At 36.3% G+C, this 16,386-nt stretch overlaps 2 protein-coding genes across 3 annotated transcripts; one reads left to right on the forward strand and one right to left on the reverse strand.

Annotated features, from left to right (window-relative positions):
* The first annotated feature begins 338 nt into the window (after positions 1-338).
* Positions 339-6,899, forward strand: LOC147855521 (cytosolic endo-beta-N-acetylglucosaminidase 1-like). 2 transcript variants are annotated; one of them, XM_087330450.1, is made up of 11 exons: positions 339-1,074; positions 2,246-2,383; positions 2,526-2,635; positions 2,741-2,852; positions 2,938-3,045; positions 3,192-3,304; positions 3,781-3,862; positions 3,957-4,037; positions 5,363-5,418; positions 5,570-5,702; positions 6,058-6,899. In XM_087330450.1, exons 1-11 carry the CDS (start codon positions 754-756, stop codon positions 6,736-6,738), a joined length of 1,935 nt encoding a protein of 644 aa, XP_087186576.1. In that variant the 5' UTR covers positions 339-753; the 3' UTR covers positions 6,739-6,899. The 2 variants fall into 2 exon arrangements, with proteins under 2 accessions (XP_087186576.1, XP_087186577.1); XM_087330451.1 differs by lacking the exon at positions 339-1,074 and having other exon boundaries at positions 2,245-2,383; positions 2,543-2,635.
* A 504-nt stretch (positions 6,900-7,403) lies between these two features.
* LOC147855522 (protein IQ-DOMAIN 14-like) lies at positions 7,404-10,422 on the reverse strand. Its single transcript, XM_087329932.1, has 5 exons — positions 10,060-10,422; positions 9,718-9,881; positions 8,949-9,350; positions 8,604-8,846; positions 7,404-8,044 (listed from the first exon to the last, which is right to left on the reverse strand). Exons 2-5 carry the CDS (start codon positions 9,838-9,840, stop codon positions 7,553-7,555), a joined length of 1,260 nt encoding a protein of 419 aa, XP_087186058.1. The 5' UTR covers positions 9,841-9,881; positions 10,060-10,422; the 3' UTR covers positions 7,404-7,552.
* Between the last annotated feature and the right edge of the window lie 5,964 nt (positions 10,423-16,386).

Consider the following 16,386-nt stretch of genomic DNA (forward strand, 5'->3'; position numbering starts at 1 on the left):
CATCTACAACGTCCAAGGAATCGAAAATCAATGCTTTACGGGACCCACCCATCATAAGTCAAAAAGAGCCCCCTCCCCCTTTGTCCCGATGAGATCTAACCAAGTCTTCGGAAAACGTCATTGACACATGACACTAGATTTATACATTCATTGAACATTGATCGCCTAACGTGTGAGAAAGTAAAGCTTAGAACACTAGATCGACATTCGGATGACATGCCCGCCTAATCGAATGAAGCATATGCAATGATTGGAAAACCCGATCCCTAAGCATGATTTGCAAGTGTATAGCCATGGTGCCATGCCGATCCATCATTGGCCAGGCACTATATGTATGTATGTGTTATCAGTCATTTTCTAACATTAGCTTGAGTTCCACGATCAGAATTTAAAATCCCCTTAAGCTTGACGCTTGATCCAGAAGAAGAAGAAGAAGAAGAAGCAATTGAAAGCAATTGTGAAGGGAGGGGCAAGCGGAGGAAAAGAGCATTCCATCGACATGATTGCCCAGAGAAGCAAACTGATGGAAAAAAGGAAACGTTTTATATAACATATATGGATCCATGGATTGAAGAGGCGCATTTCAAGCAAGCTAAGGAAATTCCCATCTGATCTTATGGATTGAAGCGGCGCATTTCAAGGAAGCTAAGCAAATTTCCCATCTGATCTATGAATTTAAGAGCAACATTTCAAGCAAGCTAAGCAAAACCCATCTCGCAGAACAATTCAGCAGATACTTCCAGATCGAACCATATGTCTCTACCCATCTCCTACCCTCTGAAAACGCTAGATGACCTAGAGAATCGTTCATACTTCGATGCTTTCCATTTCCCATACAATAAGAGCAGTGTGCCTCTTTCTAGTTATGCTGTGGGGAATCGACCAAGATTGCTTGTGTGCCATGACATGAAAGATGGGTACCTAGAGGATAAATGGATTCAGGGGAGCAACAAAGACGACATCTATGCTATTTGGCATTGGCATCTTATTGATATATTTGTATACTTCTCGCACTCACTCGTCACTCTGCCCCCTCCTTGTTGGACCAATGCAGCCCACAAACACGGTGTTCAGGTGATCTCATTGTCTCTCACTCTTTGGTTTTGTATGTATTTGAGGATTTACATGCCACCTATGCAAGTGTCCATCTTTCTATTCTGTGAGAGACAGTGAACTAATGCACAAAGACGGTGTACACGGACAAGTTCGTAGTCCCTTCCTCTTTGTTCTGTGTTGAGAATTGATTGATCGCATGCCACCTGTGCATGTTACATCGTGTGTTCCATTCATCAAACTCCTCTCTAAATATGGTTTGTGCAGTGTGTTACTGGACCACTGCCAGCACTCGGTTTTGGTAATGTCTCAAGATGTAACCCTACATAGAACAATGCTATTGAAATATTGTGAATTGTTCCAACACGTGAATGCCTTGAGCTGTAGGCTTACTTAACACTACATTAGTTTCTGTGTACCAAAGACGTTATGAATCTCTGCTCTAATGGGGTTTAGGTTTCTTGTTCCAATATGTTTCCTGATGGGTTGTTTAATCTCTCATCATGGAGACCTACCTAAAAAGGTGAAAGTTGGGTCAAATTGCTGGAACAAGGGAACCCATCTCCCTGGTAAGAACAGTGTGAATAAAGATGATACACTAAGGTCCTTATGATAGCATCAAATGAATACCCATAGATCCGTAAGTATATGTTAGGAGCATGTACATGACTATGCATCTAATATTCCAATAAAGTAAAACATTATAGGTATTGTAGCCATGCTTTTTATTTGCTACTGGGAGTCAAATCAACAGAAGAAATAGTGAAATCAGCAATTAGGAGGTGCATACAGCTGATCTGCAATTTAGATAGCTAAGATCTGGATATGGGTCACATTGTCCATACAAAAGTTGCCTGAAATGCATACAAGCTTTCTAATGGGTTCAATTGTTTGGCTCGGGTCCATCGTTGTTGAGCAGACTTTCTACTCTGGGTTATATGAACCTACTTCATTTCTTTTTAATAGCATAGTAGAGCTTAAATAGTATACATAGTTTGTTCTCTCCCATTTCTCCTAAACCTTTCCAGCTATCGACATGTTTCGTGAATGATGTTGCCCAGCATAAGTATCACATGTGTTCTTTGCATTATTCTTTTCATCTGCTTGTCCAGACCAAATTTACAAAATGGACTCATGGTTAAATTGGTTGGTTTAGGATTTGGTTTGCTTAGCCTTCAAGTTGTGTCCACAGGTATTAGGTACTTTCATTACTGAATGGGATGAAGGATATACTGTGTGTAAAAGGTTGTTAGAATCGAATGATTCTATCAAAATGTATGCGTCACGGTTATCTGAACTTGCTTCGGTTTTGGGCTTTGATGGATGGCTGGTGAGAGTTTCAACGTAATATAGTTCAATTTAGCTCTATATTTTTATGGGATAATCTCTAATTTCATAAATAATTTAAGTTTGATATTTATATAGATTTGACTTTTAATTTACCTGAATTTTGACTTTGATCTGTGAAATAGATTAACATTGAAAACAAGGTGGATAAGGATGATGTGAATAAGCTCTTGGATTTTGTAAATCTGCTTACTTCATACATGCATGAAAGAGTACCTGGTTCAACTGTTATCTGGTATTTCCTATATTGTCCCAACAAATTGTTATCCAATTTTTCATGTTATTGGTGTGCTCATAAAACAGTTTCTTAGGATTTGGATTTGCCACATAATTGTAACAGGTATGATAGTGTTACCAAGGATGGAGAACTGAAATGGCAGGATTGCTTGAATGACCTCAATCATTGTTTCTTTGATCTTTGTGATGGCATATTCACAAACTATACCTGGACGGTTAGATAGTGAACATATGCTTCATATCTCCATACCCTCATGTTTTAGGTCCATGTAATAATTATTATTGTTTTAACTTCAACAGAAGAATGATCCTATTGAATCCGCAATAAAAGCTGGTAGCAGGAAGTATGATGTTTACATGGGTGTTGATGTTTTTGGAAGAAATACATTTGGAGGTGGTGGTTATCAGGTGTTTGTAATTATACTAGTTTTCTGCTTCTGATACAGTGACAACAGTTTTCACTGTATAGTTTAAACTTTTTTCGAGAGAGTAACATTAAAAATTTATTGTTATAAAATTTGAATATATACATATTCTTACTCTTTATATTTTAGAGTAATGTGGCGTTAAAAGCTGCAAGAGATGCTGATGTTTCGGCAGCAATATTTGCTCCTGGTTGGGTTTATGAAACCGATCAAGGGCCTACATTCTCAGCTGCCCAAAATCGGTAAGTATGTGAGAGCTATAAAAATAAATAAATATAACTGCCTTGTTAAGAAGACATACAACGGAAATGTAACGTAATGATGGGAACCAACAGAAAAATAACAAAGGAATATTGTGCTAGAAATGTACTCTTGTTGTCAATAATCCCTCGCATTATAGTTGCGCCAGTTATTCCTAGCTTTTTGCATTGTATTTATTTTTTCTCTGGTAACACATAAATATGTATGTGGTTTTGTCTAATAACCCTTTTTGGTCTCTGTGAACTCTCAGAAGAAAACTTTCTTTCTTTATTTCTTTTTGTATTGTATCTTTGGTTATGTTCGACAACACATACAGATACACGTGCACAGGTTTTGTTTTTGACAAATGTGTGTTTGGTAAAAATGAGATTATGAATTTATATCTGCATTCCCATTTTCATGCTCTTTGATTTCCAAATTTGATATAATTTTCATGTTTATGGCTATTGACTGGCAGTTGGTGGGGTCTTGTGGCAGATTGCTGGCCTTTGGCTCGATGCTATCCAACTCAGATCCCTTTCTTCTCAAACTTTGATCAGGTAAAAATACAGCTCATGTGCTAAATGGGTCCTGTTAAATAAATCTCTTCATATTACTAGACTTAAAATCATGATTGTGTTTGCTTTTTATTAGGGTTTTGGTAAAGAGATATATCTATCTGGAAGTAAAATATCAGGAAAACCATGGAGTAACATATCGTGCCAGAATTTACAGGTTACTTATCAATGTACCATTTACTATTTTATGTACAACTAGTTTTTTACTATATAAATTGCATGGCCATGGTTCACTGAATTAATTTGAGGGCATATCCATATGTCTACATTCATGTGCTGAGTTTGTTGCAGGTTTATGTATTGTCTCTGGATTTATCTTATCTTTTCTTTTCTCATAATGGAAAACGAGTCATAAATTGCTCATTCGTTTAGGAACCTATCCTTAGTTGAAGCATGTAATACCATTGCAGTTTTGACTGACAGAGACACATTTATACGTACATATGTGGTAACATGGATACACTGATAGACAATCAACTGGGAGGGATGTTTCATAAACTGTGTTCACAGGTTTATTTGATATCTGATTGTTCATCATATGTGAAACATTAATTTGGCCATCCGGAACTTGATGACGGGAATTCTTTATCTTCATTTCAGTGTGTATTTGATGAATGGAATCCATCCAATTTTATGTTTAAATTCTAGGTTTTGGGGGATTATTACATAGTGGATGTTTGTTTTTAATGCTCAAGATGGTATGGTGTTTCTTATTCTTTCTTTCCAGTCTTATGGACGATTTTCTTCAAAAGAAGTGTCTGGTTTCTCATCTTTCCATTCTTTCCAAGAGGCGGATAGAGAGAGAGTTTAGGGTTTAGGGTTTGCGGAATTGGGGATTGCGTCAGAATTGGGATATGCGCAATGCTTTTGTATTCGATGGTAGGCATGGAGTCAAAGCATATTTACGGAAGTTGAAGAGAGTACTAATGTGACATTTTTCTTTATTGAGCAAGTAGAAATTCTTTTCTCTGTGGAGTGTTCATCTTGCCTATAGGCAATTCAACATGTTCCACTACCTATGTAGTTAGTGGGCGACCATACTTCATTGTGACACCCATTGTAAGTCGTGTTTTTCACACTTTTATTAATATAATTGTGTGTTTTCACCATAGTGAGATTTTAACTTCGGGGTGCTTGGGATAGTAGAATCTTGGTTTACTCTTAAGGCATAACCCTGATAGGGAAGAAAAGTGACATACTAATAACATCCATATCATGCTTGCACCCTTTTTATGGCACTAAGAGCATGAAAATTGAATTTACAGGGGAAGGGACCAAATATTTCTCTCTTTCTCTCTCCCCATCACATTTTCTGTTGTTCATCTTATTGGTTTCTCTTCTATTTTTAGCTCCTTTTTTATAGAATAATGTTTATTCTCTCTTTATTCTCAGTAAGATATGCAGTTTTGATCATCATATGAAGATGATATTTATGAAAATGAGTCTCTGGTCTTTCTTTGAAGGCTGTAGTTGTGTGTGCAGCCTTTGCTTAACATTGGATTACAGCCCAAGGATGGATCTTTTGAAAGCATCGTCAGGTAGATACAAAAGATGACCATTTTTTCTTAACCATGATCTTTGTTTAAGATCAGATTTATTTATTTTCTTTTGCAATTTCTGTGTCATTTAACAAATATGTTCAAGTTTGAACGCAAACTTCTGACATAGTAATATGAGGAGTTTTGGCAGTGAAGACTACCCTGTATATAGTGGAGGATCGTGTGTTCATTTTATGGGCAGCATGAGGAGGCAAATTTGCTGCATGACACTTCTATACAAAGCTGATGCAGCTGTTAACACACCTCTTACGGTATCGTACACGGTAAAAGCCATATCTATTTGTATTTCAATTAATTGAGTATGGTATCATACTTCCGGCAGAAATCACTTCCATAATAAAACCTGCCATGATATTTAGATGAAGATGGTATTTCCCATTTTCTTGAAAGACAAATATTGCTTTTAGAGCATTTTAGTAACGTTGTGTGTTTATATGTTGGGTGCACATCATACAAATTTGATGTACTGTAATGGGTTACTGGTTATTCGGATTCCTTTTCACATTGTACAGTAAGAAGTAGTATCCTCACAACTGGAAAGTCAATAGAGTTTCATCACTGATGCTTTGTTCTATTAATGGAATTGACATCTTATGTTTGATTTTTTAATGTTTCCAGGCAAGGTGCCAAAGAGATTCAAGACTGTCACTCCTTTTGAAGATTAATGATGAAAAAGATGTTGTGTATGTGTTATTGGTGGGACCTAATGAAGAAGTGAACCATTGTGAACTCTCAAATATAAATATTTTATGCCCTAATAATAATAATGCAGACAATGAAGTCCTAAGCTGGAGGCTTAGAGAATACAAATTGGAATTAAATGGCAGACTGACTGGCATTTCAAGCATAAGTTACTTTGGAAAGTTAAATGCCAAGAGAATGTTTGATGGTATTGAATATGGAGATTCTCCAGAAATATGCACCTATGATGCGTGCCTTGGGCATATAGCCATCTCTAATGATGCAAATAATGACTTTAATATATTGACTTTCAAATGTAGTGGGGTATCTTGGGGAGAGGTTATTGGGAAGAGGGTGGTCAGCTTGAAGCTCAATTGGACAGTGGAAAGCTTGAATGAGGCCGAAATCGTAAATTACCGCATTTATGTGGCCACAGATGCCGCCAATGATGGTGAGTTTGAGCACTTGGGGGTTGCAATGGTTAAATCTTTCTATATATCCGAGCTTCCGGTGCTGGAGGGTACCCGGACACTGACCTTCTACTTACAAGTGTCTTGCATGCGTGGTGTCTCAACTAAGCTTGCCCAGGCTCCTTGTGTAACCATTCAAATTCCTTAGATTGATGCATAACCATACCGTATCCACCCCAGTTATAATCATTTTCTAAGATGTTTCATTACATAACCATTAAATGTAACTAAACTGCACTTGGATAACAGGCTGGATAATACAATCCAATTTAATAAAAACCTAGTCGATCATAAATTTTCCATTCCTGCAATAGTAGTCCAAATTGAATGTATAGTATTGATGGTGACTATGCTTTTTAAACCCAATGTCTACTAAAGGTGGTTCATGTTTATTATATTATCACTGTAGATTATCGATATGAGGTAACCCATGGATAGTGTAAAAATATGGTACCATGGCATAAAGGATACTTCTAATTTAGTGCTCTTATACCCATGAATTATGGAGCTTTGATAAATAAAGATACTTGGATTCATAAATTCAAACATTTTTAAAATCAAGTAAATGATGTGATTCAAATGCGCACATGGAACGGTATAACCACCTTGATATATCTAATATCTACATATAGTTAACATATATAGTGTTTGCATTGTATTCCTTGATATATCTAATATCTACATATAGTTAACATATATAGTGTTTGCATTGAATACGGCTTGTAAATCATTTATTATTAAATACAAACTCATGGAAGCAAAAAGTTGAACAATTTTTGAAAAAATTGAACCTATTATGAAGAATGTAAAGACTTGTATTTTAACTCGACGGATTTAACTATTGCTAAAGAAGATGATGAATTTGGGGTTAACAATGTAGTGTAGAGTGTTGACATTTGCCATGAAATGAAAACTATCAAAAAAATTCTTTTGTTTTGGATGTTTCGATGTAGGTTTTAGGGTTAGGGGGTAGAGTTAAGGTAACTATCATTTAGTGGGAAAGAGAGTCTCTTTCTAGCAGAAGAGGTCATAGTTATTTGATCATATTGAGACGTACCATTGGGCCTTTGCTTGGGATTGCTAAGCGACCTTGTTTTGGCCCTTGCAGAGTGAGTAGCACACATATAGCGAGGGAGCGATGGTGAATTCGTTAGCATGAAGCTCTCTACATCATCATCATCATCATCATTTCTAATAGAAGTAGACCCTCCAATGCTACTCCTACTAACTTGGGTTGACCTAGGCTCATAATACATATTGGTTTGATTCGTACTCCATGTAGAAGACATTCCGCTACCACTTATCTCGTCCTCCTCCTTTATTTTATCACAACTAGGGCTCATCCATGTTCTTCTTCTCATTTGAGTATATTCATTACATTTTTGTGATGTGGGTGATTTTCGTAAAGATTGAAAACTTTCATTCCACATTTGTGACCCATGAGCTCCATCAAGCTGCAAAAGAACCATTAGAAAATAGAAATAGTTATTTTCAATGGACAATGGTAGTATTCTATAGAGAAAAGAGGTTATTTTATGCTAGTATGCTATCAGAAAAAGGACTTGTTTTAAGGGTAGTATTCAATGGATAGTAATCTTTTATCTTTAGAATTAGAAAGAGTTAATTCAATGGACATAATGTTGATTGATAAAGGTATGAATCTATGGAAAACAAATGCTTTGTTCAATGCTAGTATTCATTCGAGCCAAGACAAGAGCATTATAATGTCTTTCAAATTTTCGCATTAAGGACTTCACATTGCAAGATTCGTATTCAACATCAACATGACGGGCTTCTTCAAGGGACAAAACCACAAGAAAATTGGTTTGTGTTGTTTTTTCATGCATGCATGAAAAGGAAACCAGCCCAATTTACACATAACATCTACCTAGTAAAATCTTGAAGATTGTAAGGAAACATGTGATGGGGACTTGGGGTGAAGTCTTAGTTATTATGTCTTCTTTACAGGAGTATTGTATTATACATGATTTTTTGGATTCACCTATCACTTACTTGATGAACACTTTGTTTGTGTGCAAGCATCATTCTCTCATTCCTTTGCAAAGAGGCAACATCTTCAACTTCATCCGACCTTATTAGTGCGTGCCTTCGTCTCTCTTGAATGTGGCCTTGAACTTTTAGCAGCATCCTCATGCATCGGAACGTGGTGTCGGCTTGTTTCCGTGCCGCCGGGCTTGTGGCCAGACTTTGGACCCTTGCGATACGGCCTCGAAGAATTCGAAAAGCTCGTCGAGCCTAGTCACAAACAAAATCATTCGCAACGAAGTTCCAAAAACAACAAAAAAAACAAAAAAACATTGTAAGATACAACAAACTAGCGAGAGAATTATTGCTTACAATGTATCCTCTAAAAGCTTTTTGGATCTTGGTGGCAGCCACATGTTGTTGTTGTTGTGTGTGGGTGGTGTGGGATCCCGGATTCGAACTTGTGATGCATCGATACGAAGAAGAAGAAGGCCGAGAAGACGAGGAAGAAGGCGAAGATGAAGGCGGTGTCATCTCGATACCGGTTTTCGGTATGCCCCCCGAGCTCCGAGCCAATTCCGCGGCCGCATGTGCAACCACCCCAGCAGCTTCTGCCATTATGGCAAGTAGTGCTTGTGTCTGCTTGGTCTCCACCTCATCACCCATGCCTATCACCTCACTCTCTTCATCCACCTTTGGCAATATCTTCAGTGGAGATTTGCTGGCAAAGCTCCATCTACTTCTACCTCCACCTCCACTATGTTGAAGATTATACTATATGTTTACAAACCAAATAATAAGTGTTTAATGGCCTTACCCTTGATTCATGCATGCATGCATGCATCTATCTATGTAATAATGTATGTATGACCTTCCAAGTTTTACTCAAGCAATATACTCATACAAAATATATGCATGCATAAATGTATATATGTATGTATGTATGTATGTTGCATGAATGTATGTATTGTATGTATGTATGTATGTATGAGCAACATTGAAGCTATGAAAAGGTTGACATCTTTCCAACATTTGACACCCACATGATGATGATGATGATGATGATGATGAGCAAGTAGATCAATTTCTTGATCATTCATGCCAATTTGTTTGTAGAGATTTCTGGGCCAGAACTTTGTACCTCATCTTCGGTTGGAGCTTTTGTTTGGGATGATGCCGAGTTCCGGTGGTGGTCGGCCGACTTCTTCGATCGCGGCCTAAACACATCGATAACCGCTGAGAACCAACCCCCTTTTCTACCCATGGAATATAACTAGTTGGAAGTAATCAGAATTGCACTAGCAACTATGCAAGGTCATTGAAATTTAGTTAAAAAATTAGTGAGCCAAAAATGGAGTTGAAAGGAGAGAAGTTAAGATTATACTATGTTTATATATGTTATCTAACACTAGTTTTGACCTCAATTAACAAAAATGGGTCTTAGTAGTAGTAGTAGTACACCATGTGTGTGTCCTTATCTTACTTGACCTTAGGGACATATACATGTCCTGAAGTGAAGAAGAAAAAAAAGCTACACATATCTATAACACGATTAGAGTTTGAATCATCGACCGACGACACACTGGATTTAAGAGAGAATATAAATGGTGGGTTTTGATGTGATCGTGGGAGAGATGATGATCGGGTAAAGAAATATATTATTGAAAGATGGATAAAAGAAGGGGGGGAGGGGGGGGTGTTATGGAACAAAACATGATGCGATCGAAGTAACTCGACTTGACCACATAATTTATGGACTTTCATATTGGCTATCCCCAAAACCAAAATAATGAACTCGAAGTGTTGCGCTACAATGTGTGTGTGTTCTTCTTCTTTGGAACGCTCCACAATGCGTGCCCACCTCTCCCAAGGGTAACATTATTAAGATTGAGGTGACTTATTATAGTTACCCCTCTTTCCGCTTGGGTGCATGTGTCCCATGCTTGTCCTCTTCCTAGGACACATAACCCTTTGCACAAAATGGCCAAACTTGTAATGTCCAACCCGTGTAACTTGATTCCTTGCTCGAAATCACATTTCCTTTCACAACCACTACTCTCACATATGCCCATGCATATATAGGCAACCGTGCATGTGCACACTCACACAAACAAACTAGTACATGGTTGAGTTATTAATCTTCCATGTACACATATCCACCATTTTTTGATGTACTTGAGTATGACATCACAATTTCTACAATGTCCATGTTGTAGAGATGAGTTCGTCGGTGAACGAGTTAAATCCTCATGTGCAAACTCTTATAGCACGTTGGACTCGGGATCGTAGAATTCATTTATGATATATTATTTATCGGAGTCTTCAAGACTAATGGGAAAGGAATTTTACCTTGAGTTCTTCTGTAAACAATTTAAAAACTTCTACAATTCTTGGCCTTGTCATAGTAATGGATTCTTGATATTGATGCATGAAAAAGATTTGGAAATTATTTGCCGACAAAGTCGAAGTAACTCATCGGTTATATGCAATTGATAGTACATTGTAGAAATTAAGATGATCATTTCTTTTCTTAATTGGTTCAACCGCTAAAAAGTAACCACCCACACCTAAATTTAACATTTTTTTTTTCCAAAAAAAAATTTAACATTTTAAATGCGCATGGAAATGTATTATGTTAATATTTATATGTGTATCTCAATTAAGATGCTTTACACCCATTTAATAGATTATGGTCGCTAATTAAGATTTTAAATGATTGTGTACCATTTAATAGATCACGGAGTCTTCCAAGAAACTTCAAGTCTAAGAAAAAATGTTAAGCCTTAACATATTGGAGCATTATTACATGCATAGAGAGCTCTTACACAAAAACAAAGTGCTACCAATTCTCACAAGATCTTTGAATTAATGGATACTCAATTAAAGAAGTTTGTCTCATTTATAACTTTTCTGCCACTTTCACATTTGACATTATAGAGAAGTGTCAAGTCTACTGTGCTTACACATACATGGGCAATGCTCTTCATTCAAAGGATGATTTATGCATATGGCTATTTGCAATTGTTTAGACAAACATTTGGTTGAAAGCATTTGCAAATGACCTTGCTTTTCTAATTGAAAGTGCATAATCTTTGGGATTGTAAAGCATGGTCTTTTTTTTGAACGTGTACAACATCAAACATTTCGAAACGATGAGATGGAGAAGGTTAAAAGGTGAGAATGCTATCAAGATGGTGCATTTGTGTCTTATGTAAATGTGATGTATTATATATGCTTAAACATGGTCCTTTATCCCGATCTCATTCTTTCAAAGGAGGGTTTCTTGTTCATTGCAATTTTAATTATGAGGATGAAGATTATGAAAATTTAATGATTTGTTTCAATATACTACGTGTTGGGAACCTATTGTAGAACCCCTAACAAATAGCTAGTCACCATTAGATACAAGAAAAATATGTGTTGTCATTTGCATTGTACATTTGATGCGAATATTTACATTAAGGGTTTAATTTAGAGTCAAAATACACGATTGTTAAGAGTCATGAACTTTTCGATCATGCACACCCTAGAATATATGAAAATTATGCAATGGAGTCATAAGTTGTGCACTCTTGAACAAAGAATGAATACTAACCACCTTGTCGTAGGATCAAGTAAACAAAATTGGTTGTGAATATCCATTTGTGTACACTATCTATGGCTGTCATAAAATATAAATGGACATTAGTCCAGACTCTAGACATATGCCACGCATCCAAGACCTCTTAATGTCTTTTGAGGGTTCCAATGGCTTTGAGACAAATAATGTGCATGGATTCACACATGAGCTCACCTTGAGCATCAACCATGAAAAGGAAATATCATACCATTTGCATTTGATTGAATATCAAGTGTGGAATAAAAAACTTTCCATGGATTAGGATTACCTTGAATTTCTACAACCTGCACCTATATCAACTTCACTTCTCACCTATGGAATATGTACCTATGGTTTCAAAAATATGCCATCATGTTCTTGTATTTGAAAGTAAACATTTAATAAGGTAAAAAAGTCATGAATTTGAAACACTAGTTTGTAAAATAGAATTGGTAGTGTCATTTAAAGTTGATAATATGATATATAAAAAACAATGCTTTTAGACTGCTTTTAAATCAAATGTTTTTGTCCTACTTTAAGACTTTTGTAAGGGGTTGAAACGTTGGCCAAAACTTATCTAATACATAAATAAATTCATCTTTTAATATTTATCAAGTATCCACACAAAGTGCTTCCACTTTTGATTGGCATACATATTGTGTAAGTTTCCTTGGTACAACATAGATTGTCGTGACTCAAGTAAAGATATAAAGGAGTTATATGTCTACAATCTTCACATGCCAATTAACCCAACATTGCTAGTGTAGCTGCGTATGACAAATAACTTCTCTTTCTTGGATAATCCTCAAAATGTATCCCTACAATCAAGATAACTAAGTGAATATTGATTGGAAATGTAAAAACGTAGCCCCATATGCATTAATAATGAAGAGATGTACAATGAAAGCTCTAGAAAACAAAATAAGTCCTAAAACGGAAAGCAACATCAATGTGGGACTTGAACATGGATTTGACATTTACATGAACCACAAGCATATCTAAAAAGTTTTACATGAATTTTTATTCGTAATTGATTTATAATCATATAGATAATCAATATCTTCTTACTTTTTATGTGATAGAGGATAATGCACATGTTTTGCAGCCTTCTCAAGATAGAAAAGGGAATTCAACATATTGAGTTATGATATGGATGATCATATATACATATATATTACCAAAAAATGGATATTATTAGCCGTGCATCACCCCACACTCTCTTCATTTATGACGTGTTACTATTAGTTGAGATGATATAAAAATGATGGTGTAGTGTCAAAACTTGTCTTTTTTAGCATAAAAGTTGTCAATTTGAGAATTGTTTAAGGAGATTTGGCTTATGGTGGCGTGTTTATCGGTCTGGAACATTTGGACCAGGCGTTGTAAATTTGTTTTTCAGCAACAAAAGCTCTCATACGGGGAGGTGATGTTAAATATCTGGTTTGAACTTCTGGCTTGGTTGCATAGACGGTATGACTTGATTAAAGGGGAATCAGATGAAGCAAAAAGGGTAAGGTCAAAGTTCTTACTGAAATGGGGTGGTTCTCCCATGATGGTCAAATCTTCAACGAAGCCTAAGTGGAATTACCAGGCGCCTAGGTGGATGTTTCTATCGATGGCTCCCAATATTGTACATGGGATGTAATTATGTATGTATAGCTAAAGCACAAGTGGGTTAGCATAGTCGTGTTAACTAGATAACTAAGTTATAAAAGACTTCGTTGGGAGAAGTAGAGTCGGGGTAAAATGGGGTTTATTTATTTTTGTTGGAGTTAAGGGTCGTGTGAGTTTTTGTTTTATTTTATTATAGTTTTGGAGTTGTTCCTCCGAGTTGTACATGTTGATCCCATTGTGGATTCGAGTAAACCATGTTGCTGTATTCTATTTGCTAACTAATGCGAAGTAGTGTTTTTTTGGAAAAAAGAAGTTGTCAACTTGAGTCTTCATTAATGCCCTCAATATTGTGTTAAAGTTATTATAACGTTCTTCATGATTTAAGTTTTTGGGTTCATTCATAATTAGCCCGTTGTTTTCTCCTAAAAGGTTAGTGTGATATACAAAACATGTATACAAGTTCAATGTTTAAGATCTAATTTTAAATGCCTTATTCCTAAATTTTCTATAAATTAAACAAATGTATAACATACTCCTATGGTAATCTTTTATTTGTCAAAAATGGATAAAAGGAATTTAGAAAAAACCTCTCAATAAAATGTAGTGATAGAGATACGTATCAAAACTAAGACGTGATCCTATTTTTTTTTATATCTACCCAAATTCTCTAAGTAATTCATAAAGGGCATTGTACATCGTGTTTAGTTAAATTAGTGTGTGAATAGGCGTATTCATGTGCTTGTAATAATGATTGAGTCTACATGAAAATGTAAATATGTATTGTCATAGTTCCCTTGATTTACTTTTGTTGGTATATTGAGCTCTAAAGAGCGCATTTATGTGAGTGAATTTTGAGCGTGAATATGCATTTACACATGCATGTGAGTTTTTTATGTGTTTGCGTGTGTTTACTTATACTTATGTGTGGGTTATGTGTTTATGTTATACAACTATGTGATGAGGCGACCATCTTACATGATTTGGACAACACTAGATTATGCCACTTGGATGAACGTGTTGTGCATTACAATAGAATAGGCCGTATTGATGTGTGAATTGTGAGCGTGAATATGCATTTATATGTGTTTACACATGCATGTGAGTATTTTATGTGCAATATGTTTTTGCCTGTGTTCTTATATTTATGTGTGTGTTATGTGTTTGTGTTATAGGATTATCTTATGGGTGACCATTTTACATGATCTAGAGAACACTCGCTTATGCCACTTGGATGAATGTGTTGTGCTTATACTTATGTGTGTGTTATGTGTTTGTGTTATAGGACTATCTGATGGGCGACCAACTTACATGATCTAGAGAACACTAGATTATGCCACTTGGATGAATGCGTTGTGCACTACAACAGAATAGGCTATTAGTGATGCCAAAATGTGTATTTTAGTCATGCTGCAAAGTTACAAAAAGTAACACTATGAAACTACTATTTTTTGGCATTTTTTGGCTTATAAATACTAATCTCCCTCCCATGCTCTTTTTTTATCGTAATAACCTTACCCTATTGGTAACTCAATTTTCTTACGTCCTTATATATCTCTAAACTTACTAGATGCCACTCTGGAATGTTTTTTTATCGTAATAACCTTACCCTCTTGGTAACTCAATTTTCTTACCTCCTTATATATCTCTAAACTTACTAGATGCCACTATGGAATGTAAGGGTGGAACCCATAACCCCTGGGTCTCCAATGCGCAACCTTACCTACTAAGACACATCTCTCTCTCTCTCTCTCTCTCTCTCTCTCTCTCATCGACTTCCTAGAATTGCATGGAAAGCAAGCAAAAAGATCCAAAAGATGCATAAAAGCAAAAATTTGTGTTCCGGTTGGATGCAAGATTTAGAAAAATGGTTTGGTAGATGGGATGCAAGACACTTGCTTCATGATGCGTCACTAGATTCCTCTGTAAATGAGACCTTTTTGCAATGCCAATGTATCATGACATGGGACAAATGTGGTGGATCACGCTTCACACATTATACTACAAATGTTGCACCTAACTACAAAACCATATTCTTCGCGGAACGGGGAAGCCGTACACATCGATACATGTTAGAGACCATCCCAATATCTGCCATTCGAACCATTGCTTCCATGCGACTTAGCTCGCACACATTGAGATGTGAGACGGGGCGTTGGGGCACAAGTGATGAGAGTGGCCGACTATGCACACTTTGCCCTAAACAAGTTCGAGAGTCTGAGTATCACACTTTGATACAATGCTCTGCCTTTGATCATATTCGACCATGCTTTCCACATCTCTTCGATCGAGCCTAGAATTTCTCTCACAACCACGATGTGCACTCTCAATTGCAACATTCATTGGTAAAGTTCTTGAATATCGAGAGTTGCTACTCACCTTTACACGTATCACATGAAATGTAATATTTTTGGTCTCATAGGTCATATTTGACCTATGAAGACGATAATATAATCTATCTATCTATCTCTCTCCTTACAAGTGAGCTCTTCTAATGGATAATGCCAACTACTCATAATTGGATCATGACTATCATAGACCAAACTATTAAACAAGGTTTGTGAAATAATTATGATGGCCACCACGTCATGACTAGGCTCA

This window comes from Azolla caroliniana, unplaced genomic scaffold (genome assembly GCF_043228905.1).
Source record: "Azolla caroliniana isolate FFs.n. ecotype wild unplaced genomic scaffold, voAzoCaro1.0.p SCAF_14, whole genome shotgun sequence".
Taxonomy (NCBI): domain Eukaryota; kingdom Viridiplantae; phylum Streptophyta; class Polypodiopsida; order Salviniales; family Salviniaceae; genus Azolla; species Azolla caroliniana.

What these genes read in the sequence shown, in the direction of transcription:
- LOC147855521 (XM_087330450.1), top strand. Translation starts at nt 754, where the DNA reads ATGTCTCTACCCATCTCCTACCCTCTGAAAACGCTAGATGACCTAGAG. An exon ending in TTCTCAGCTGCCCAAAATCG is followed by an intron (nt 3,305 to 3,780) that starts GTAAGTATGTGA and finishes ATTGACTGGCAG; the next exon opens with TTGGTGGGGTCTTGTGGCAG. An exon ending in TCTTCTCAAACTTTGATCAG is followed by an intron (nt 3,863 to 3,956) that starts GTAAAAATACAG and finishes GCTTTTTATTAG; the next exon opens with GGTTTTGGTAAAGAGATATA.
- LOC147855522 (XM_087329932.1), bottom strand. Translation starts at nt 9,840, where the DNA reads ATGGGTAGAAAAGGGGGTTGGTTCTCAGCGGTTATCGATGTGTTTAGG. An exon ending in AAGCTTTTAGAGGATACATT is followed by an intron (nt 8,847 to 8,948) that starts GTAAGCAATAAT and finishes GTTTGTGACTAG; the next exon opens with GCTCGACGAGCTTTTCGAAT. An exon ending in ACAAACAAAGTGTTCATCAA is followed by an intron (nt 8,045 to 8,603) that starts GTAAGTGATAGG and finishes GTTCTTTTGCAG; the next exon opens with CTTGATGGAGCTCATGGGTC.